At 41.3% G+C, this 24,908-nt stretch overlaps 1 protein-coding gene across 1 annotated transcript in view; it reads left to right on the forward strand.

Annotated features, from left to right (window-relative positions):
* Positions 1–1,031: 1,031 nt before the first annotated feature.
* The window catches only part of SNX31 (sorting nexin 31), a 29,901-nt gene continuing 6,024 nt past the window's right edge, over positions 1,032–24,908 (forward strand). The window contains 7 exon segments of the mRNA XM_064640505.1: positions 1,032–1,778; positions 7,299–7,392; positions 8,441–8,505; positions 17,439–17,549; positions 20,741–20,812; positions 22,415–22,515; positions 24,369–24,438. Of these exon segments, the coding sequence (XP_064496575.1) occupies positions 1,032–1,778; positions 7,299–7,392; positions 8,441–8,505; positions 17,439–17,549; positions 20,741–20,812; positions 22,415–22,515; positions 24,369–24,438 (1,260 nt within the window).

Raw genomic sequence — 24,908 nt, forward strand, 5'->3', positions numbered from 1 at the left:
CACCCATGGTCCAGAGCATAGATCCCTCTGTCTGCCTCACATTTTTTCCATTAAACTCAGTCTGTAGATGCTTCACCTCCCAAGTAACAAAAGCAGAGATACGGATTTGCAAAGTGGCTTGGGATGCAAGTGGGAACACACACATCAGCCTTGCTCAGGAGGGAAAGGAAACCTCTTCCAGAGCTGCTCTGGAGTGTGGGGAACCTCATCTCCCAGGGACAACAGGGCAGCTGTGACACTAACTGCTGTTGTAAGTGGGTGGTGGTTGTGTATGTGCTCCTGGAGCTGTCAGACTGGTTATATTTGGCTGCATAGATTAAGAATAAAAACAAATCAAGTTATCAAAGATGATGTACAATGTTATTTTACTTACTCTTTTCCATTTTATCCGCAACACCCGCAGTTAATCCTGTTTCTTGAAAAATATGTACAAACCTTTTTCCACTGAGAAGGGATTTTCCCCAGGTCATTTGGTGAATCACGACCCTCCCAAAGTAATTTTTTTCCTCTGACAAAAGGCCTTTTGGTGAGGTTGGAGTACCATTCTCACATGAGAGAGATGAGCAGCAGCATCATTTCCATGCTGATGAAGTCATTTCACCTCTCCAGCAGTGCTGCTGGTATAAGACTACGGGACTTCCACAGTGATCCACACGAGAAGGCCCAGTCCCACAGCACTTTCCCTCAGGGTACCAGAAATTGCTAAAGGAAGCTGTGAAACATGGCAAGTTAAATCATCCTTGTTGTCTGGGAATTAGTGATAAACAGAAGTCCCAGGCCGGAGACAGACCCACCATTTAAATGACACTTGATTTCCGGTGAGGTACTTTGTGAAAAAAGGACTTTCTTTTCTTACAAACCTGCTGTGTACTCCTTGCACCAGGTGGCCCGTGGTTCACGTTCCTTGAAAAAGAGTGACTTACCGCCACTTCGTAATGAATTACCACTTCGTGGTTTCCTACCCCATGCTGTTTTCAACTTCTTCTCTGCTCTGCACTGGCGTTTCAGGGCCCGGGTCACCCTGCTAGATGATGCCCGCTGCGGGCTTACTCACCATTAATTCCCTTCGCTCTGCTCCTGCTCGCGGCGAGGCCCCGAGGCAGAGCTGCCCCTCACTCCTTTTCGGAAGAGGTTTTAAAGCAAAGCCGCTGCTAAAGCTGTGCCTGGCCCGTCTCAGTGCCGCCTCCCACCTGCGCCGCCCGGCGCCTCCCTCCCTCGGCCCCGCCGTGAAGCTGCACTTCAGCATCGCCGCCGCCGAGGGGCTGGGGAGAGGGGCGGGATCCGCTGCGAGCGCGGAGGGGGCGGGCGGCGGATCCGGAGGGTCCGGGCGCGGATCTGGCGGCGTTGTGCTCGCAGGGATAGTCTGTGTTCCTGGAGGGATTCCTGCTCGAAAGGCGCGGCACAGCCAGCTCCGCCGCCGGGACGTGCAGATGAGGGCACCCCAAAAGCCGCGGTGGGGGCAGCCTGCCGTCCGATCCCGCAACCACGCTGAGTTGTGGAGCAGGAGGGGCTCTCCTGGCCCCCAGGATCCTAGTGTGGGATGGGGACAGCCACTTGTTTCGCCCCAATCCGTGTTGTTGAAGCCGTCTTTCATGCTAACACCACCACGGGAAGGATGCATCTGCTCTCCCACCTGGCCCTTGCACCTGCCTGATTCTCCGATGCTGTCCTGTCAGAGGGACAGAGCGCTCCTTGTGGGGAACCTATATTTGCAGGGTGAAATCCAGCAGCAACTGAGAGACAAATCCAAAAAACAAGCCAAGGGATGTGCCAGAAGGGTATGGTAAACTGGCTTAATGGGAAAACATTGGCCAAGCAGCAGCAGCTGTCAGCTCCAAGTGTGTCTTTTCCTTGGCCTCTGGGAGAGTTGTGCAGCTGCTTAATTTGGGTTGTTAATCCCACTAAAAACTCTAGAAAGTGTATGGGGTTCAGGCCAGGCAAATTGCACAGTCAGTTGCAGGATTTTTTTGGACAAGCTGAGGGTTAACCAAGTTGGATCCTTTGGCCCAAATTGCCTAAGCACATACCTCAGCAGTGACCCTTTCCATACAGACAGTTACAAAACAGCTGGAACAGAGGCTTGGACTATTCCAAGGAACAGTGTGCATCAGGGAATAAGGTATGGCCCCAGCCAACTGAAGTGGATTATTTCAGGGGGAATCTGCCTGTTTATCTCTACTTTTGTTTTGTTCCATGTTGAATTGCCTCTGTCCCTTTCCCCTCTATCCTTCCTCTGGCTTTCTCAGGAAAGTGATGTTGAGCTGTTCTGTGAAAGCAGAGTGGCTGCCAGCCTTCGCTTTGCTAGCCTGATCTCTCTGGCCATTGCCAGTCCTTGACTCCAAGTGAAATCTCTCCCAGCTTTTCCATGAGTCTGGGTGCACACTGGCATCCTTACCTCAACAAACCTATTTTAAGGCCCTTTTTAGTGAACATTTCTCACAGTGATGGGTTAGATAGGTCCTTCTTCTCTTGGCAGCCTCCTTGCTGTGCTCTCAGTTGCAGTGATAGGACCACTCTGAAGCCGTTTTTAAGCCCGTAAACCTGGATGGGGATCAATCCATCTCTCCCAGCTCTTGTGACTCCACAAGCAGTTGATGTAGCACAGCCAAAAGGCAGTTGAGTGGCAGCAGGGCTGCCATGAGAAGCAATGTTTGCTGAGGGGTACTCTTGGAGTTACAGCCTTGCAATTCTGTTCCCTGTGGGACCTCTCACAGTAGTATTTTGCTTTGGTTAATGGAGCATTTTGGATAACCTATGTGAACTAATAAACCACCTTATGTACTTGCTTCCTTTTTTAAAAGGCCTACAGTTTCTTGCTCAACCAGTTTTAACATCATTAGTCCCCTCAGCAAAATCTTCCTTTTCTCTGCATCCCCTGTAACTGACAGTTTGCCTCTTGCTGGGCTCTACAACTTATTAGCTGATTTTTATTTTCAGCTCATCACTCCTGCTGTTGGTAGTTCCCACACTTGGTCTTGAAGTTTACAACTGCACTGCTGACTCTTAATTGTCTTCCCTATACTTCTGCAAGGTTGCTTATCTACAGTTATTATCTGCTCTTCTGATTATTTTGCTTGAGATAATGTTAAGGCAGAAAAATGCACACCTATGAGAAGTCTTAAACTCTAGGATATGATAATTTTCACCTTCCTGACCAGACCACATGTAGTGACCACAAAGTCCCACAGACACACAATTCTGTGATGGGTGCAGGATGTGAATTAGAAATAAGCTTCCCCCATGGACACATCTCTGCATGATTATACCTGGGGCTATTTCTTTAACACTACGCTGGAGGATCTGTCTATGGCATCTGTTGGCTGTGACGCTGAACTAATTGTGCATCTTTCAAGGTAGCAATTTGTAAAGCACTGCTATTCTACCCCTCCTAACTTGTGATGCAAAATCAAGACACATAATTCTTATTTGTAATGCTGTGCTTTATCTGCCCCTTTTCTCCTGTTGTGCATTTTCCTATTTCCCATCACTTTATTATCTGAGAGTGCTCCTGTTGTTTGACACTCCCAAACCCTGTTTCTTGTTGTCTCCTAGAGCAGTTGTTCTCTTCAAAAGGACTGTCTGAAGGGAGCAGCTATTCAGAGACACTGAGTTGTGATGGAGCATATAAGGGTTTGGATACACTGTTAAATGGGGAGGTGCAGATATACTGACTGTGAGCAACTTACCTCCAGGTGCCTTACTTCCAAATGGGTTTCTCAGCCTTAAGCTGAGGACCCAAGGCAAATGGTATAGAAGGAAGTATGAACAACCAAGAGTGATATATTAAAAGAAATCTTGCTTAGAATGAGTTCCTTAGGCAGGGCTGGCAGATATGCTGAGGAGAGCTGGGCAACTTTCGCCCTTCTCCTCTTGTGGGGATAGGCACTTGGCTGTGGATTGCCAGAAGGTCTTGTCTTGGTCTGAGGATTTACAACCTTGAACTTCCCTCTGGGAGATGGGGCTTTGTATAGGCTGTAAGAGGGTCCAGAAATGGCTCTGCCTTCTCCTCTTTTGCCCCTCCTTTTAGGAGCTAGAGCATTCAGCTGTGGGAAATCCAGATTCCGTTCCCTCCTCTGTCTTGAGTATTTAGGTATTAAGTACTAACAGCAGGAAGGACAGCTGAAGGATGAGTTTCCCTTTGCTTGGGATGAACCACACACACATAGGGCAGCACTGTTTGCACTTGCTGAACTGGGATTTGTGTAGCCATTCTCTGCAAATGACTTTGAACAGCCTCAGGTGGAATGTTAATGGCAGATGGACATGCATTTGAAGGATCTGAGCTTTGGCCTAGATTCACCCAAGGACAGCCAGACAGTGCTCTGTACTGTAGTTGTGCTCTCCTCTGGTTTTAGTTCTCTGGGGACTGCACACTGACCAGGGCACCCCTAATAGTAAAGCTGTGGGGCTTTATTCTACTTTATGGAGAGGCAAGGCCCTCTTGCAAGAACAGCTAAGTTACAGAAGCTTCAAGAGTGAGGGCAGAGATCACTTGGACAACAGTTTGTACATTAAAAACGTTACTGGATTTCCTTGAAATCGAATAGCTGCTGAAAATCCAGGCTCTTCCTGGTTTCTGCCTTTTGATGTTGTGTTGCTTGCATTTGGGTTTTCAGTTTGGCAGCCACTTAGTGAGTCCCTCTCTGAAGAAATATCATAATAATTAACCTACTAAGGAAATATCATCATTAACCTACTTCTGTTGTGGAACTGAAATTCTTGCAACAATTTCTTGCAATTGTTGGAGTATTCACCGAGTTACTTCAAGGCAGGGAGGAAATAGGAAGTGTCTTCTGTAGGGTTAAGAGTGAAATGCAACACTGATGATTCTGGTCATGATGTCAGCCTCTGCTGAGTCACTTAGCAGCATCTGTGATCACTATAAATGAATGTTGGGGAAATAGTTCTAAAAAAAAATCTGTTAGTCATGATAAAGCAATTGGTAAAAAGTAATTAAATACAGAAAATGTCTTAAAGCTTCATTTAGTCAGTCATGTACCAGAATGCTCTCATATCTTTGATTGTTTGACAGTTTCTGTATACATAAATTTTTATTTTCACGTAGAACATGTTTAAGCATTTTTGTCTTAGAATAGTCTCCTTTTTTTTAATATTTAATCAGATGACTGAGAAGGAAATGCCCATAGGCCTGTTCATTCTGTATATAATCCATACGTAACAGCTGTAAAATTATAATGCTGTTCTATTTTTTCAGTTTAACACTTATGTGTCTGTTATTCTGTCTGACTTTGGCATCTGCACACCTCCAGTGTGACCCTGGCTGAAACAGCTGATCTAGACAGCATAGGCAGGACCTCACACCAAAAGACAAGCCTATGGGATTAGACATAAGTAGAAGATAATTTTGGTCAACTACACTTTAAAATCTATAATATCTCCTGCTGAGGAGGGGAATATTCATTGCAGAAAGATAAAAAAGAAACAGCCCCAACTATGGCCTGTGTCTTTACTCCTCGTTTTGCAGATATAAGGTCTTAGAGCTTAAAACTGTCATATTTAGGGAAGCTGCTCTATCTGTTTTAGGTGGAAATCTTGGATGAAGACTACATACCTCTTCCACCAGGTTGGAACATCCTGTCTGAGCTTTTAACACCATACGCAAATACACGCTTAAAGTTTATGGGCATTTTCCTTTAATTCTTTGAGATGTGAAAAAGTGGAATTGGTTGTGAGAAGTTTCTCTTTTCTGTGGCCCAAATCCTGAGGACGCCTTTCAAGAAACTTACCCAGCAGCTGGCACTGAGATGAATTAATTATTTTTTTAAGTAGGCTGGAGTCCTGGCTTGTGCGAACTGATGATAACAGTCAGCACCACTTTGTGTAGGTGAGGCATGGCCTGAACACAGAGGGAAGAGAGAGGACCTCCTTGTTGTCAGACTCTTGGCAAATTCTGTTGCTGTATCTCCTCAGTTTGCCTGCCTGTAGAGCAGAGATAATAATTTTCAGTCCCTGGAGGAAGATCACGCATGTTAAGGGCTTTGAAGATAAAACCCACTCTATTGCTGTCAGCTTTACATAAAACCAAAACATGTAGTGTTATCTAACTCTTTTACGTTGTGTATCTCAGAGTGATTCACACACATCTAATAATCAAGAACTTGGAGATACCAGAGTGTTGCCAGTGCAGAGAAAGAGGAGTTGTGAAAATACACCTCACTCCTGTTTTTAGATAACAGACAAAAAAAAGCTATTGCTAATTCTTTCAGTAACAAACTTCATTTTTCCTTCACACTTCAGTTGCTGGAGTCACGTGAAAGACTTGAGCAGCAGGGGACGGAGGGGAAAATGTCATCTTTCACGTGATTCAGTGACACTAATTGCTGAGTTGAATACTGGTGCATAAATTTAATTAGTAGTAATGTCTCAGCATTCAGTAGGCAGTCTCATTTTACCGATCAGATGACATATTGTTTTGATTTAGGTGAAAGAATGTTTCTAGGCAAACTGGCTCTATTTTGATGTGGTTTAGTAATGTGCATTTTGAGAAGGTAAACATAGCTTGAGATAATTTGCCTATAGTAGAGAATTTTTGTCTTCCAAGTGACCAAATGCTGCCTAAGCCTATATTTGAGCTGCCTGATGTCAATTGTAAGGTAATGGAATCGTGATTCTCTGGTACTTTTTGGTCTGTTTAAAAATGAGATAGGGTTTGTACAGAGTCATTATGCACATATTAGCCAGCTAATATAGTTGGAGGAAGAATCGAACTTTCAGATAGTTTGTATTCCTGAAAGATTCTCTGATTTGAGGTTTTTTTGTTTAGTTGGGTTTTGTGTTTTTTTTCTTTGTCAATATTAGATGATCTGATAAAAGTTACCACCTCTCACAGACAAAATAATAAAAGCCTCTGAGGTAGCACAAGTGAAGGGCAAAAGTCACCAACCAGTAAAAAGTAGTTCTGTGGGTACAGACAAAAGGAATTCTCTATGAACATACTGGAAAGAGAAGACATCTGTAACCAGATCATGCTTGCCCATGAAGAGTGTAAGACCTAGCTGATAAGGTTAATGCAATGCTACTTTTCTGGCCTGGAACAGGAGCTCAGAAGTGGTAAGACTGTAAAAATGTGGAACCCACCAAAAGAGGTGCTCATTTGGGGTGTCTTCTGGTGGCTGCCTTGACAAAGGCTCTACCCTTTCTGTGGGCCCTGAGGGGGGTGCTGGGTGGGTACCCTGTGCCTCCATGTCTTGTTGTCAAAAAAAGAGAGCGCTGAAAGCTTCTTGGGAACTATGAATGCTTCTTCATTGATTTGAATCTTCCCTTTGTCTGTTTTGCAGCTCAGGCAGTGTCGTGCCTGCTTTCCCTCCATAGCAATGACCAAGTCAGTGACAGATGAGAGACAGTCTCACCTGGAGCAGTACCTTCAGAATGGTAAACTTGGCTAAAACAATGTGATCAGCTTTTGTATGTAGGGCTTAAACCTTTGAGAATGTGTCTACAATTGTGGCTGCAGGGTGTTTTGCCTTCTATACTGAGCTGAGTAAGGGTGTATCTTAACAATGCAGCCCTGTCCTGGCTGTTGATTCACTGGCTTTAGAACAGCAGCTTATCATATTTCTCTGACTTCTGAAGCAGCTGTCTTTCTGCAGCTTTCCCAAAACATAAGGGTGCAGTTTCACACTGAACAGCCTGCAGTCTGCCCATTCTCTGTCCTTCCAGATCAGTGAGCTGAGCGACCCACCCCCTCTGCTTCACAACTGCCAGAGCTGATGAGGGACCCGGTGTGGGTAAAAGAGGGAAGCAAAAAGAGACAGGCACTTGGACAGGTAGAAGTGTAATATGGACCTGAGTTCTGCACAAACCTCTTCCCTTCAAAGGTTTCCAGGAAGACTTGTGAGAATTATAACAAGAGTTTGTAGAAAAAGTATATCTCAGGTGCAATGTGCTGTGTTATAAACCAGGTCCTTGTGTTATAAGCACAGGATCCCTAGAATGCATCTTGTGAGTTTCATGTAAGCCAAGGGGGAAAAAAATCATCCATTTCAACTATCCAAAAGGGGCATGCAAGGGGATGAGCTTAACAAGGTTTTGTAGCCTCTGGCCTCAGATACTTTGTGCCAAGACTTAGAAACCCAAAACTTAAGATTAGTCTTTAAAGTTTTACTTAGTGATTATTATATCTTTTTCACATGAGTATTCAACAGTTTCTTTTAAATTTACTGGATATGAGTGACATGGAGTTATGCGGCCAAGAATCTTACTGAGGAATTGCTTGGAGAATAACAACATTACATATATTTTGCCCTGTTCATAGCTTCATTGGTTTAACAACAGACAGATAAATGTAGCTATGCAGAAATCAAAGGATGGGTAAAGTAGCAATGAGTGTTTAATCATCTTGTTTTGAGACACTAGCCATATTTTTCAGCTTTTTGACTAGTTTGATTTCCTCTCTCCCAATTTTCCTCTTGTTTTTCAGTTACTTTGGACTCAAATATTACCAATAATGACATCTTCACAGATTTTTTTCGAAAGCTACAGCAGGTAAGTTTTGCATATTTCAGTCAAATAGTTTATATGAAAGAGTTGAAATATTATCCTACCTCCTGAGTTCAAGATTCCTTTGCTATCTTCCTTTCCTTGTGTTCTTAGCATATTGATCTGTCTTGTAAAGCAGCAAGTTCTGATGACAGAGTGCTCTCTGTGAAGCCTGGGTGGCAATAATAATAGTATTACTACTGTTTTTTTCTCCATGTACAAACTTGTTTCTCACATGGAAAGAACTGCTTGCTTTGTTTTTATATCCTGTGGCATATCTGGTGAATCTTTTCCCTTTAAACAGTTCCCAGAAGAGTCTTTGTGAGAGCTCAATAGAAGGATTACACACATTCTTGAATTTTGCAACTGTAAATGCTTTTTGGTAGTGTCAGTGGTTTGTACTGATAAGTGTATTGATGACTGCTGTGAAAATGTCATGTTCTTTTATCTTGCACTTGTAGTGATGTGCAGAATCTGGCATGTATTTGGGTTTGTTGCAACCTAGATGACTTTTCAAATCCATTCTAATGTGGTCCATGGCATGTATGATCTTTCTCTGGCAGGCTTGGAGCCTTGATAACTCTTGCTTGTGTCTGACTATTGCAAGGTGCTGTGAGACCCTTTTCTTCCCTTAACACCTTTCCAGTTGTTGCAGTTCTTATGAGATAGTAGTGTTTTGGAGCAGGTGGGTGCAGTACGACTATGACAGCATTTTTAGGGAGGGGATACTGCTTTAGTTTTCTGGGAGGTGCTTGGTGTGCCATGGTAACCCTGTTTGCAGTAAATTGTTCTGGAGAGAGGGCATGTTTTGAAGGACCAAGTAAGAGGTTTGTATCTTGAGAACTCTTCACTTGCTGTGTGTGATTAAGGTATGTAAGGGGAGCTCAGGAAGGCTATAGAAAATGGTGTGAACCAGTATTCCTAACAAATTCTAGAAAGGTTTTTCCTATGTACTCTGAAAACAAAAAGATACCATTTATTTACAGTCTCTTGAATTCAGACATACTGAGGTGCTAAAGACAGTGAATGAAAAGGCCCTTCGTGATTTCTGTAGCGAGAAACAGTCTCTCTTCAGTTCTGATCCAATGACTGTTATAGCCCTAGAGATGACGCCCAGCAATTACTGCCGAGTCTTAATTAGTCTTGATGAGACTGATAACAGGTCTGCTAAAGAAAGTTAAATCCATCAGGAATGTCTGCAATTTGCCCTGTAACTGCCAAAAGACTTTTTTTTTTTAAACGAAGTTCTGGAGGAAATAATTCTTTAAAATGTATGTTGCAGGGCTTCAACATATCTTTTGGCATACCAGTATTGTGTATTTCTCTTAACACACCATCAGAAATGACATTGTATATTTATTTTTTTCTTTACTCCAGGCCTTTTTGGTGAGGAGGGGTGATTTGATAAGTAGATGCATAGTACTAGTTTTACAGGTTATGTACATATACATATGTTTATGAAAGCACATGATGACTGTGCTACCAAAAGCAGTCAGTTGTTTTGTAGAGGTCCAGGCAGGCACTGAATTATACCTTAAATGTTGGAGCAATGTCAGTACATTCTCAAGACATAAAAGTAACACAAATGTCTGTTCCACAATACAATGGATTTTCATATACAATGTTTAGGCTCCCTGCTTGGCAAAGACAGTAGTTCTTCAGCTTTATTTGCTTACAATTTAAATTTAAAATGGTTGTGCTTACATAAATAGATGCTTCATAATACAAATAGCAGTAGTGCTTTATGTGTTCTTTCATTATGGTAAAGAACAAACTCCTAACAGAGATCAAATAACTTTGTAAAATACAGACAGGAGTGCATCCATTGTCATTAGCTGTGCACAATGCCTTTAATTGGTGTGACTGACAGCTGAATAAGTATTCATTTTGGCTATTAAAGAATCTCACTCAACAAACTGACTTCGTTGTGCATGTTCCAGTATTTATTAGCACACTGTGACTTGAGAGATGTTTTATGGCAGAGTGACAAAATTTCTGTAATAGCATTGCAAGACACAAGGTGAAGTTCATCTATAAAGCACCTCTGTGCTGTTCTTTCCTTCTCTGCTGTTGAAGATGTATAGGCAGCACTTAGCATATGTCACTTGGGAGGACAAATATACTGAAGGTTTCCATGTTACTACTGCCTAGTGTTAAAACCAGGTGTTATCCCAAACCTATTCCTCTTTGCTACATTGCAAGAGGGATCATTAGTGATCATCCCTCATTAAAACATCATTATGATGTTCAATCACAATGACTGAACATCATTAAAATATGAAAAAGTATGTTTCTTTTCTGTCAATGACCTGGACTGACTTTGAGCAGTCAGTCTTGGCTACCTGAAACAATTTAGTATGCACCCGTACAAGCAACCTACCAGCTGAGCTGATGTGGGAGAAGTGGCAGGGGGACTGCACTGCAGGTGGTGATGAATGGAAAGCAGTCAGTCACTTTTCTGCCACCACAGCTATTTACTGAGCACAGATCAGTATGCAAGAAAAACCAGTGCAGCTTCTATGACAGAAACCTTCACTTTTAATAGAATAAGAAGATAGGGATACAGAGGGGAATGAGCTTGCTAGGTTAGGGGTGTTTTTTTCTCTAAATATTCTACTGCTAACTTTATTTCACTTTCACTTCTATCTTTCATTATGAGAGAGAACTGTTCTCAGAAAATCTGCTAATACTTTGTTTTCTTTGTTTGTCTCAAAAAGCAGTATTTAAGTTTCTAGCTGAAGGTGTTTGTATATGTCACTGACTAAAATACAAGATGCAAAGGAAAAAAACAAACTGAATTTAAGACCTTTCTAGTCCTTGTCCCGCGTTGCTTCTAAATGGGATTGCAAAGTGTGTGCTGAGATCAGCACTCCCTGGAGTGGGAGTGCTGTGCAAGAGTCATGGCTTTACTTGACAGTATTGAACATGACTCATCTGTGTCTGCACTCAGCATCGTATCAACCAGCTATATACCTTGACCATATCTAACAGGGAAAACTTTCAAGTTTTGGACAAGCCCATGCAGGTTAACCCTGCATTCCAGGCCCTTGTTTTTGCCTGGCACTACCCTTACCTGTTGCATAGGTTATAGCAGGCATACTCTGGCTCTTGTCCCAGTAATCTGATCTCATGGGAGAAGCTGTCAAGGGACAGCAGGACTCCTAACACAAAGGGAGACAGCTTGGCAGAATGGGTGCTTTGCTCAAAACAAATATTGCTAAAATATTTACCAAGACTGTCGTATAGTAGATTTGAACAACCTAACTCATAGTTTCCCCACCCCTCCACTCTGTAAACTTGGACAGTGACCAAGCTGGGGAGACAGATTCAGTATATGCCTTGCTACATCCAGCTCCTAAAGACAAATGCTGTAGTTCTTGCAAGAAGCCACTAACAAGAGGAGACCCTGTGCCTGTGTTGTCTTCTCCTTTTTCATCAGGAAAAACACAGTAAGAGCAGGTACATACATCCCTATCAGTCTCATTTTAATGCAACTCATCTATATCCTTAAATGTAACCTGAGATCATGATCTGTCTCTGTGTTAGGCATCTGTGGAGTAATGTGGTGTATTCAGGATGCAGCTGTGAGGACAGTCAGCCATTATGCCCTTATGAATAAAATTCAGACATATTTCCTTGCAGCAGCAGAGGTCTGGAGTTTGTGATCTAGGAGGCAGACCTTTTCCAGTCTGTGTTGCTGGCAAACAGTAGCCTTTAGCACTAGAAAAATGATTTGGGTGTTGATGAAAAGACAGATGAAAAATTTCTCAGTACTTGAGAAAATAGAGCAGACCAGAGCCTGATAACAGTCAAGAGTTAGTGTGGTCCTTCACCAAAGGACTCTGATGTAAGGTGGTTTTCCTTCTTAAGAAGAAGCATGAGGCCAAGGATTGAATATCATGGGCCCTGTGGTACATATGCTACTAGGTAAAATGTAACCCAGAAATCTGCAGGTGTTACCATGAATCAAAACTGATCTGATCATGGACTGCATTTTCATGGCTAGAGCCCACGTTTTTGGCCATGCAGCCTCTGCTTCCCTGCACTTGCAACACACCATTTGTGCATGCAACGGAGAAATGCTTGTTTATAACATTCCTCTGTGCTCACTCGCAGTATCTCAGAAATGTGTTTGCACGTGTATGTACACAAGCAAAAGTCAGACTGAGTCTCCAAGATTTTAGCACTACTCTAAAAATGTTATTTCATTCATATCAAACTAGGTTGTGTTTCTTATTTATGAATTTCTATTTCAAAAGTGCAGCTGGACACAAAACTGAATTTCACGTGAGAAGTTCCCATACTTTCAGACTTGTATTGTGTGCTGCCTGGGGGAAGAACTTTCAGACATAGAAAGTTCTGAAGAATTTTAATTCAAGAATGTCTGTTTCATTTTTGTTTCAATATTAAGATACAATTCATTCTCCTGACCTGCTGTTCTTTTCAAATATGTTAATAAGGACTTTCATTCTCATTCTTTCTCCTTTTATGGTCCACGCTTCTTAGCTGAGCAACAAATCCACTGAGAGCTTGCTGAGGATTCAGGTTGGTGTTGACTTCTGTTAGAAGATCACTTAACTTTAAGTTTTCTAAAGGAAAAATGGGAGGAATAAAAAGATATCTAGATATCTTTCTTCCTGTGGTGGGGGAGGGCTATATAAGAGATATATTTTGTGGGTCTTTTTGTTTATTTGCATTTTTGTCGATTTTGTGATTTGTTTTTCTTTCTTCATAAAAACTTTTTTTTTCCTGTCAAAACTAAAACCCAAAGAAAATGCCTCACTAGCTCTGTATTATTCTGTATTGTTATGTTAATGACTGAGCTTCAAGCTACAGACAAATGAGAAGTAGGCAGCAGCTCTAGATGTTTCAGGAGATTCTACCACAGGTAATAGTAATAGCATTAAGGGGAGATTCAGATAAACAATATTAAGGGAAGTGTCCACTTCTAGTTCCATGGCACATTTCCTGAATTTCAGGAGCAAAACTGTATATGAATAATGCTACTGAACATGCATTGTTGCCAAGATACAGGGGGTTTTGTGTTGGTACCTGTTTTGAGTAGATGAGACAATGACTCTACTGCTTTTTCCAGAACTAAAATAGTAGCTTGGGAGAAGACCTGAACTTTTCTGACTCATGCTGCAAATTTATGTAAAAAGTATTTTTCCATCCATTTTGAAAGTGGTTGGGATTGCCATGTGTGCTTACTACATGGATTATTGCTAACACTGGTAGATGCTTTTCCTTTTGTATTCGTATTAAACTTATGCTGGATTCTATTGTGTTATTTTCGGGACATGTGTGTATTTGTATTTCTTCACTTAACAGTGTCTTCTCCTGCCTTACAGACTGCACTGTTTCCTCCTTTTGTTTTAGGTAAGTAATTTTTTTTGGTCTCAACAATACTTTGCTGATAAGAGGCTAAACACAAATATTTATAACACTGAACAATGTGTGGAGTTTCTGGCATAGACAGTTCTGCCTTCTGGGTTAAAAGCATGTGACAAAGGTGGCAGGGGGAAAATCCCCAAACAGAAGAGTTTAAGATTGTTCTTATTTTCAGTTTGCTGCGTCATAACCTTACTAAGAGAATTATAGAATGGTTTGGGTTGGAAGGGACTGTAAAGATCATCTAGTTCCGATCCCCCTGCCATGATTAGGAACACATTTCACTAGACCAGGTTGCTCAAAGCTCCATCCAAACTGGCCTTGAACACTTCGAGGGATGGGGCATCCACAGTTTCTCTGGGCAACCTGTTCCAGTGCTTCACTACCTTCACAGTAAAGAATTTCTTCCTAATATCTAATCTAAACCTACTCTCTTTGAGTTTAAAACCATTCCCTCTTGTTCTATCACTACATACCCTTTTAAAAATAACAGTAATAAAAAGTTGGAGATAAGAAAGTAGCGAATTTGCCCCCAAGACTATGAAATGAATCTGTGCTTTTAGTTCAGTAGAGTCAAATAAGATAAAATAAAGCAGTTTTTAAAAGGTGACTGTGGAAATGACTGGCTTAAGTATTAAACAGCGATACTTAACATGACCATTTTAGATGGGACTTGGATTTTATTTTCTCTAACACATCATTTCTTGTAGATCCTCAAATTAATCTGCTGCACAGTGTTCTTTGAGAATTCAAACAGCCTGGATGTAGCTTGAAACTTTGGATCATGTTTTTTCCCCCCCCCCCCTCATAATTGCTGAGTAGAGAGGTGGCAAATAGGGTAGTGTGCTGTGAGATGTGACTCTCTTTGAGTGGCAGAAGGGTAAAGTTATCTCTGTGTCTTTGACCCTGGGCTGTCACAGGGGACAAGGTGGCCTCTCTCCAGGTTGTGAAAACTACAGGGGTGACAGTGAGGATCTGGCAGAAGTAGATGCATAAGGTCCTCCGTGTCCTTTCCCTGTGGGAGCTTCGTCATTAGCAGCGTGCACCCAGAAGCACTTAGTGTGGTACAGGAGCCCTTGCACCCTCCTTTACCCTCCAGCACCGCTGAGTCCCAGGTGGTAAACTGGCTGTGCAGTGACCTGCTTGCTCTTTGTTGAGAGTCAGTAACAAGTTGTGTCTTTATCGCATTTTGATGTTTGCATTCCATGTTTGTTCCATGCTTCACACACATTTTTACCCTATGTGAAATGTTTCATACCAAAATATATACAACAAAGGAGTGTGTGATGAAGTGTTTGCTCCTTCCCATTTGAGGGAGGAGGAAAGTATTCAAGTAAGCACAGAGATGTTCCTCTATGCAAAAGAAAAAGTGGCTTTTGCATCTCCACAGAACCAAAGTAATGCTTATTTTAATTAAGAGGAACGACTAGACCTATCTCCTGGATAAAAGGAAATTAGTTTAGGGATAAAGATTAAATCTTTGTGGATCCCTAGAAGGACTTCAGACAGGGCATTGGCTAATGCCTTGAGAAGAGGTTCTTTTGTTCTTTAATGCATACAAACAGGTGTGTGGGGGCATGCAGCTAGGTGAAATATTGGGTATCAGGAAAACCTGTGGGAAGTCTGTTTAAATAGAAAAGATCGTTTTGATTTGGCTTTCCTTCAGACCTTTTCCCCCCACATATCATTCTACACATTTTTGACATGTTCTTAATTTTCAGATGTTGTGGGAAAAACACCCAAATCCAACACCTTTTGTTTGTATTTGATCTTACCTTTAAATAACTCTTGAGCCAGATTTCCTAGAAAGTGTAGTCTTTCTGTCTCAAAAAAATTTTACAAATTTGAGCTGAGTTAGTTATTTGGGTGTTCTCCAGGGTACACAAAGAGGGGTAAGCACACAGCATAAATCTCAGCTCTGTCACCCTTCTCTTGCTCACATTGCAAGAGGTGGAAGATGCTCCTATGAACAGGCACTATGAAGACTCTTCAGGAAGATACCAAGAGTACTTGAAACCTAAGGGTTCCCAGGGAAGTCTCCCATATCTTCTGCCAGGCTAGCCAAGGTAGATACAAGAGATTAAAATTTAATTGCGTTCAGTATGTACAATTACAGCATTTTCCTCCGCTATGATTCTCAAGGGAAGTAGCTCTTCTTACTTCATAAAAATGCCAGAAGGACCACTGCTGTCTTCTGATACAGGGTGGTCAACAGAAAGAGGAGCTGCAGTTGTTTGAACCTTGGGCATTGTCACTGCACACCATTCCAGTAGCAGTTGCTCTGGTCTATTCAGATACCAGAGCCTCATTATTCTCTGTTGCAGGTGGGAGTGGAAGGCTTAGACAAAGTTATTAATTGCCAGTGAGTCTCAAGGTACAGAAAGGACTCCTTTGCTTTCTAAATTCCTTCTCAGAGAGGAATCCAGGTGAGGCTGAATCCTATCTTAGCCTCAGATTAACAATTTAAATTTAAAGGAATTATAGAGGTATGATTAAACAACTTTGTCCTGCAGGTTTTAATGATGGCAAAACACATATATTTATATAAATGAATTTATTATGACAAATTAACAAACAGGTGAACAGACAAAAGATCTTAATCAGAATTATTGACTACACAACATAAACGCTAAAAATCTACTAGTGGAGTATAATATAGCATGAAGTACTATAGTGCATTGTAACAAAGCAATTATTGAAGCAGTTATATTAAAGCTAGTGAAAAGAAATAATTATTAAGTAGAGATCTGAGGTAACACCCACACCAACACTTGTGGGGAGATCTCTTTCTCTCAACCTTGAGGAGTAACCTAGGGGGGCATCCCCAGCCCAAGGGAGGAATCTCCACACATACACCCCAAGAAGGGTTATGCCAGAAGAACCTGATTGCATGAGAGGGGACTGGACGTTTGTAGTATAAAGTGATTGACTGCTAGTCACACATTTACAGGCCAGCTATCAGCTTTTCTGTCAAATCAGACTTCAAAAAGCAGGGTGTGTATTCAAATTTTGATGAACCAGGATTGTTTTAGCATAATTAACACCAAGACAGCACCTTGGCTGCAGCAATTGATGCTGCATGATAGCTTGCATGATAGCTTGATTGGATTTTAGGTCTTATCAGGGTGGGTCTTTCCTGCCACATTCTCACTGGACATTTTCCTGGGTATAGGCACATGGATGCATTTTTTCCTTTTGGCAAGATTGTGGCTTTGAATATTCACATACAGTTGGGTATCCACCTCCTCTTTTTGCAGTCTCTATTTCCTAGGACAGTGACTGCATCATTCCTACAAACACTGAGACATTAGGTACCTATGTCACTTAACATCGGTGACCCTCCTCTAATTCTTCAGTAACTTCCCATTTGCTGTTCTGCATACTTTTTTGTAATCTAGAAGCTTTAACAGTAATTTTAGTAACTTACTGTGTACTAAATGGTAATCTCAACTGTTTGTTTTGCTTGAATAAATAGGAAATGGAGCATTATCAGAAGGGCTTCAGCAGAATGAAAAACAATAAAACAGTGTTCTCTTTCCACCTGACAGGATACATTTAAGATCCAAACCCAGAGAGCCTTTTTGGATTTTTACCTTGCTGATGACAGCAATATTTGACTTGATATCCAGACACTGGACATTGCAGAAGGAATATTGGAGGTAGTGGCTATCTAGAATTGTGTTGGAAGTTTTTATTTGTGGAAGTGGACAAAAATGAATATAGTTTCAATTAAGAAAGGATAAGGCTCTCTATCTGAAGACACACAAAAGTATCTTCATTGGGTTTTGAGGGGCATAATGCACCAGAGGGGTGGGAGGCACTGCTGATTTTGCAGCTGAGCTTTTTTGGTTCTTACATTTGTCTATAACTAACTTCTTCCTAAAGTATGTCTATAACTAACTTCTTCCTCATATAAATATATGAGGACCCATTCTTAATTAAGCCCACTTTGGTTTGGCACAGTGAGGATGAAAGTACTCAAACACTGAAGTCAGAAACAGTGGTCTGGTGTTCACTCATGTCTCGGCTGGCACACTGCTGTTAAAACTGAGTGCACAACTGATGCGTCTTGTTTTTCTGCTTCTCCTTTACTTGTGTTGTGTCCCTTGGTGCTTGCTGTGAAACTGTGGGACTTCCTTTGCAGTGTTGGTGCAGTTCTAGTGCTGGCTCTGGGATGTCCATAACAGCTGTTGCAACACACACAGTAAACAATCACTAGTTACACTTGGAAACCAGTAGCAACCGAATATTGTTTAAACAACTGTCTGGCTCATGTTTGAAACTTTCAGCTGGAGTTCTCCTCTTGTGTCAGGAGAGGAGGAGCAGCAGTGGCTCTGCATATTTTGTGTATTTGCACGTGTATGTGTGCATGAGCACATATTTCCTAATCTTAACAGCAATAGCAGAGCGTACGCCTGCCAGGTGAATGCTGCTCTTTGTCATGGGATTCTGAAATTTCCTCACATCGTACATAAAATTTTGTACTGTGTTTCTGTTGTGCCTTCGAACAAATCTGAGTTTGTGAAGGTAGTTCTCAACTGGCCATACGTACAAGTGATCTGAACATGTATTTGCTGTCCTCTGTCAAGCAAATGTGCGTTAGTCTGGCCACAGAACATACACTCTGCACAGTGCCCATAAGCTGGGTAAAACAAGGTGACCCCTTGCTGGCTTTGTTCTGCCATGGGGTTTGCACCACCTGAGGCAATGTTGGGGCTGGTTCTTCCAGGAGGAGCAAAGTGTCAGAATTGACCTTAGACCCCTTAACAGGAGACTTGTAAGGTGGGAGATGCTGAAGGCAAAAAGTATTAGGGATGGCAGGGAGGTAGGAATTCTGATTTGGGGAGAGAGAAGTAGGTGCTAATAGGATGGAAGAAGTAAGGAGACATTTTTAGATAGGAGACTTGCATAGGTACATTGAGTAAGGAAAGGATTTTCTAGTATACTTAAAAAATACCAATGGTTTGAGCTTGATAAACTTGTTAGTTTGCAGTGGGTCAAGGTAATTTCCAAGCCAGACAGTGGTGTTTTAAGTTGCTTTTATATGTATTTAATGTTTGTGTGACATTGTAAAGAAACAATAGCATTTAAAATGCTGCAGACACCATTTCTTCTCTTATGGTCTTAAAGATGATATAGGAATTTTGGGAATTATTTAGCTCCTGTAAATTGCTACTATATTCACTGCTCTTTTGTGGTGGAGTTAGTTTTGCAACCATCATTCCCTAGTATCCTGCTGCTCAGGCAGCATATACCAACTTTTGCTTTGATCCAAAAAAGAAAACAAATCAAAATCATACTAAATCTGAGATGTGTGACTGCCATTCCTTGGAAACGCCATCTGACATGCTTAGTATTACGGTACCAAGGGATAACACATCAAAGGTCCGTGGCTAATTTCTTCAAGTAATTTGTGGGGACTGCACAGTGGCAGAAAGAATAAAAAGTGTTGCTGCTAATATTCAGATTTTTGTCTTTTGTGTTTGGACTTATGAAACTTTCTTCCCATCATACCTAGTTTCTGAATGGACTGTGAGTCAAGGGATTTTTATGCTTTGCTGCCTTCTCTGGTAACAGGCCTGATATTAACAAGGATGAGGAAAACCTCATGAATGTGGTTTTTCAATTTTAACTTGGAACAGTCCTTTCCAACCTATATTTAGCTTGATGTCTACTTTTTCCCATGCACAAAAACATGTCTGCTTTTTAAAACACCTGATACGGCTGGAGAAAACCCTTCTGAACTGTGGAGATGAGTGAATTTACAATGGTGTTGCTGTGACACAGAGCTTGAAGTTTTGGGATTGGCACCCTCTGGAAGAAGACTGAAAACCAGTATTTCCACCTTAGACAAAGAAAATCCAGCCTCTCTGACCAAAGCATGAATCCTCTAGCAGGTTGCACAATCTGTCAGATGAACTATGGCAGGAGTATTCTCAGGGCTAGGGAGTTTTCTTATAATTACCACACCACTTTTCTGAGCAAACTCAGGAGATTACAGCCACTGCAAGATTTAGGAACGCTCTGATGGTACTGTGCTCTTTCAGGCTATGGAGCCTTAACTTATGCTTTGATTTTTCAGAACATAAATCAGAATAAGACAATTTCCCCAATCTGATTCAGCAGTTTCTGCACTCACTTCTGCCTGATTTTTCTATTCCCACTATCCCATTGTGCAGCTGGTCCTGCAAATGATTTCTGCATTTTCGGTTGATGCTACTTCTGCCCTCTTTCAGAGAAGTTGTAGAGGAGCCACAGCAAACTAAAACAACCCATATGTCAAGTCAGACAGGACTTTTTCTCCTTCTGCAGTATCAATAATGAAAGCTCAACAGAGCTCAAGTCTGCTCTTGTTAGAAGTCTTCACACAGAAAGTTATAAGACTGGTATTTTCAGTAAAGGGGCAGGACTTGTAGATATTTCCTAGAAAAACAAGAGGACTCTAACAGCTTGGAAAAGACACAAATCCTGTAAAAATACATATTTGTGATGCTCATGAGCAATGCTGTTAGCTGAGAGCACACAGTGTTCACTGTACAATAGGATTTGAGGATTTAGTAGTAATGACCTGGAATAACATGGCAGATGCCCTGCATTAGAGGATACGTGGCATGGCAGTAGTATACATATTCTATTCTATTACACTTTTATGTTCCTTTGAAACTTATGAAACTTGTCACAAATTCAAATGATGGAATATGGGAGTGGTTATATTTGCATTTAAATGAGCAGTTAAATGGGTCATAAGGGAAAATTTAGAAACAATTGCCTTATGTTAATAGGTATTGAACATTTCTTCCTTATTCATTCTAATGGATAGCTAAGATTCTGACCTTCTCTGTTTTCAAAGGTAACACTGTGCAAGATGTCAAGTGAATTAATAAAGTATTTTAGCTTATTTTTTTTCAGGATCATGATGACAGTGTTCTCCCTGTTAAATTTTACAAGGTGCTTAATAGCCCTCCCTTGGATTATTTTGGTTTGCTTGTTTGTTTGTTTTTTTGTTATTGGCTGCAGTGACTGAACCTGGAATCTGAACAGATCCTGCTCAGGCTAAAAGACTCATTTGATCTGATAAATTTCCTCAAGCCCTCTCCTGATATGCCTTGGAAAGAGTGGTAGTGGGGAACTACATATGGTAACAGATAGTGTGGTGCATAAATGAGATTTTCACATATGAATATCATCCCTTGGAGTTTACAACTCAAGTAGCAACTTTTCCACATGGGAACTATTGGGTGTATATTTTGGGTAGGCATTTAATCAGACAGCCATACCTACACAGTTCTTAATTTACAGATCACATGCTGAGTTTAACAATGGGACAGGAAACCCTTTTGTTATATTTATAAACAATGTTTGTAGCTTACTTTCCTTCATATCATGACATGTTTCTTTTGTTAACTGACAGAAACTTCAGTTTAACCGTGATGTTACTAAACAAGCTGTAAGTCAGGGTTGTGAGTCTCTTTATGGTTATAAAACGTGAAGAGGCTTTTGCATCCCCATTGGTCTGCTGATGTCCTGTTTCCCATGTGGAGGGCACGTGGGTTAGGCTGGATCCAGGCCTGTGACTGGGATAGGCTCAGGCCACATCAGGGCAGTGAACAGTCTTTGCTGTTGACTGGAGTAAAGTTAGGCATTGCAGTCATTTAGCATATTTCAGTCTTTTCACTGGCATGGAAATATTAATGCTCTTCTGAGCGTTTTAAGATGAAGGTCCAGTCATAAATTCAGGATTACTTAGTGAGGTAGGAACTTTACAGTCTGTGTCTATTTTATTTATCATTCCTCTGCCCCCTTCATTCTGGCTGTGAAAGATATCTCTGAGCACACAGAATCCCTGGCAGTTGCTGTGTCCCAAATGTATCTTATACTGCAGCTGCAGATGGATTTATTTTTGCCTTGTATGTGATATAACCAGATACGCAGGAGAACAGAAAATTTTTCAATTGATTACATTTCCATGGAACTTCAATATTCCTCGAAAATACATCGAGTCCACCTATTACCCACAGTCTGCTGCCAAAAAACTGGTTAGATGCTCACATGCTTAAAAAGGCATGTTTAAGTGTTCTGAATCATCATATTGGCTTAAAAATAAATGTTTATAAGCTTAGGCCTTTACACTTAGATTTTTTGAAAAAAAGTGGGCAGTAAAGCAGAGATCTTCAAAGGGTGTCGTGCTTTTCTAGCTGTACATTTGTTATACTGCTCTTGTCTTGTGTTCAAGAAAAGCAAAAGCACCAGTCCTGTAAGCTTGCATCCACACGTCCTTTAAAATCTATCCTGCTTAGCAGTGTATTGAGTGAAAGATACTCTATAAGAGCATAGTCTAAGGAGTAGAGATGTTCTATAAGTAATAGAGCTATGTAGGTTAGACTTGGAGAAGTGAGGAAGATAACTAGCTTGTGCCTTACTTTACCCCAGATGCTTTCTTTACCATTTCTTGTTTTTCTTCTCTAAAAGCATGTTGCTAACCAGCACTAACTGATACATGAAAGGAGCTGGGCTATTTCAATAGATTTCACCAAATATCTCACCAAAAGTGGAGGACTTCGATCTTCCTTATGTGAGTCTTCAGAGCATGAAGGACTTGCACTGCAAGCTTGAGATCAGAAAGTGGTGAGCAAGAAGCTTAAGAGAAACTACTAAAATGCGTGACAACTACTGTAAGCAGAGAAATAAATCCCTTGAATAACTTAGTTACAAAATCTTCAGGCTTCAGCAGCTTGACTGTTCTTTTTCTGAGGCCAATTGTTAATTGGAATTGACTGGTTTCTATGGCCCTGCATGTTTTAGATTTTATCACTGTAGTATTCCTTGAAGGGTTCTTTACTGTAGCTAGCTATTTCCTCCCTCTCTCGTTCAGAATCTATAGAGAGGTGTTTTGAGCTGCTTGCCTCCTAATTTTTATACCTGCATAATTCAGTGACCACAAATAGGAATACACCTGTAAACAACATAGAAGAGAACTTTGAGTTCTGAGTTGCAAGCTGACCCTCTGGGCAGAGATGGATTACTTTTTATCTGAAGTGCTCATTTCTATACCCTAATACACATAATACCTGAGGCCACAGCTTAAGCATTTATTTTGGTAAGTGGCCTGGCCTAAACAGTAGAGCACTCTTGCCCTTTCATTCATGCCTTGGGCTACTCCTCAGTTATGTTGGTGGAACTGTGTGGGCAGAGAGTGGTGAACTGGACTGGCAAGCTAACCTGACCTAAAAGTAAGTTGCTGGCTGTTTATTTTTTATTTGATTTTGATGGCCTATTTTTGGCCCTAGTCAGCACCCCAGTCCTGTTTGCTGTGCAGCAAATGATGGTGCTGAGTTGTGGGTGAGGATAAATCCTGGGGATTGGTATTCTGGTGCCAAAGTCCCATTTGTCAGAGTGCCCTGAGGGTACAGTTAGGCAGAACAGCAGGGCCAGCCTAATGGCTCACTGCTGCAGTTGTGCTCTGTTCTACTTCTCCCTACAATGAAAAAAGTAAAAAAACTATGGACTTTCGCTTGCTCAGTGAGTTGTATTGGTTGCATCAGATGAATGAATGGAGCAGAAGAGGAAGAAAATACCATGTCTTTTTGGTGGCAGCAAGCAAGATTACTTGGCTTGGAGGTAAACAGAAACCTGTTGTTTGATGTTGGTAACTTGTCTGGTTTAAATCTACTGCGTCAGAGCTTGGCCTCTACAAAGCTTTCTCTGTTTTCCTGTATGTGCCTTTATAAACTGCAGAACCCAGCAGTCCAGTGAAAGAACTGCGTGGTTCTAAGCTGTGGCAAAGTGGCTATGTCTGAGTAGGTGATTCTCCATCTAGCAGTGCTTCAAGCCCAGAGGTGTGCTACAGGACATGTGACCCCTGTGCAGGGTGATAAATCCATGGAGTGATACTGGCCTTGGAGCCTTCACTTCTTTGGTCATACTGTCCGGGAGACTTGCCTAAGCTGCTTCAAATCAAATGGCTCAAGCAGCAGTATGTTAACTGGATAACTGAATATTTAACTTGCTATGTTGCTGCACTGATCTCAACCTGCAGCAATTCCACAGCAGCTGGTACTGCAGCTAGCAAGCTTGAGGCTAGATCTTGCATGGCAAGATCCACTGCAGCACATGGCAGTGGATGCTCTGAGAGCCTACCAACTACTGTGTCTGGAATCACAAAGCTGTTTGAGAAAAGGAAGAGGAAAGTTTTAGTTCTGAGTTGTAACTTTCATGTTTGGTACCACCAAAATCGAAGTGTAGAGACTGGATAACCTGACTCCACTTTATTTCCTTTTTGCTACAATGTATAAAGAATGAATACAGTACATACTTCAAGAGCATAACTGTTTTTTGATTTGTTGTGGAGTTTTTTAATCTGCTAAGTAATGGGACCTTTCTGGATTGTGTTCCCATTTTATTTAGCTGAAAAAAATCAAACCACCATGTTCAGAAGCATTTCTTCATGTTTTATTACTTTTTTCCCTTGCTTGAAAAAGGTATGTAGATCCTTCTCTTGATATACTGCTTATGGACTGTAGAGCTTCACTGAACTTGCTATATATGCAGGTAAAACTGAAAGGACTTTATCATTTTAAAGGTTACCTTTCCCACACTGAATTAATCTTTTATACAAATTCTTGACATATCTGTAAATGGTTCCTGCTGTTGGCACTGCTTTGTGATACTTCTCCAAGTGCTGGATATAGCAGTTGTTGGTTGTGGGTTTGTTGGTGGTTTTTTTCCTCCTTCAAACTCTTGTGCCAGAGATTCTAACTCATCTATGTTTTGTGCATGGGAAAAATATTGCACTAAAAGGACATACTTAGGTATCTATCTACTTTATTTACAAGGGGATATATGTATATGTATGTTCTAAACATGTAGGCACTCTGCCATGATACGAGAGCAGTTGGTTTCTGAATTGTAGGTGTGTCGAGTTATACTGGCTTTGGAAACTATTAATTCCTGAGGAAAGAACTGTGCAGAATGAACTTGCCCTAAAATCAAAGGCTTTGTTTAAAAAACCAAAACAAACC

Source organism: Pseudopipra pipra, chromosome 1, assembly GCF_036250125.1.
Source record: "Pseudopipra pipra isolate bDixPip1 chromosome 1, bDixPip1.hap1, whole genome shotgun sequence".
NCBI classification, from domain to species: domain Eukaryota; kingdom Metazoa; phylum Chordata; class Aves; order Passeriformes; family Pipridae; genus Pseudopipra; species Pseudopipra pipra.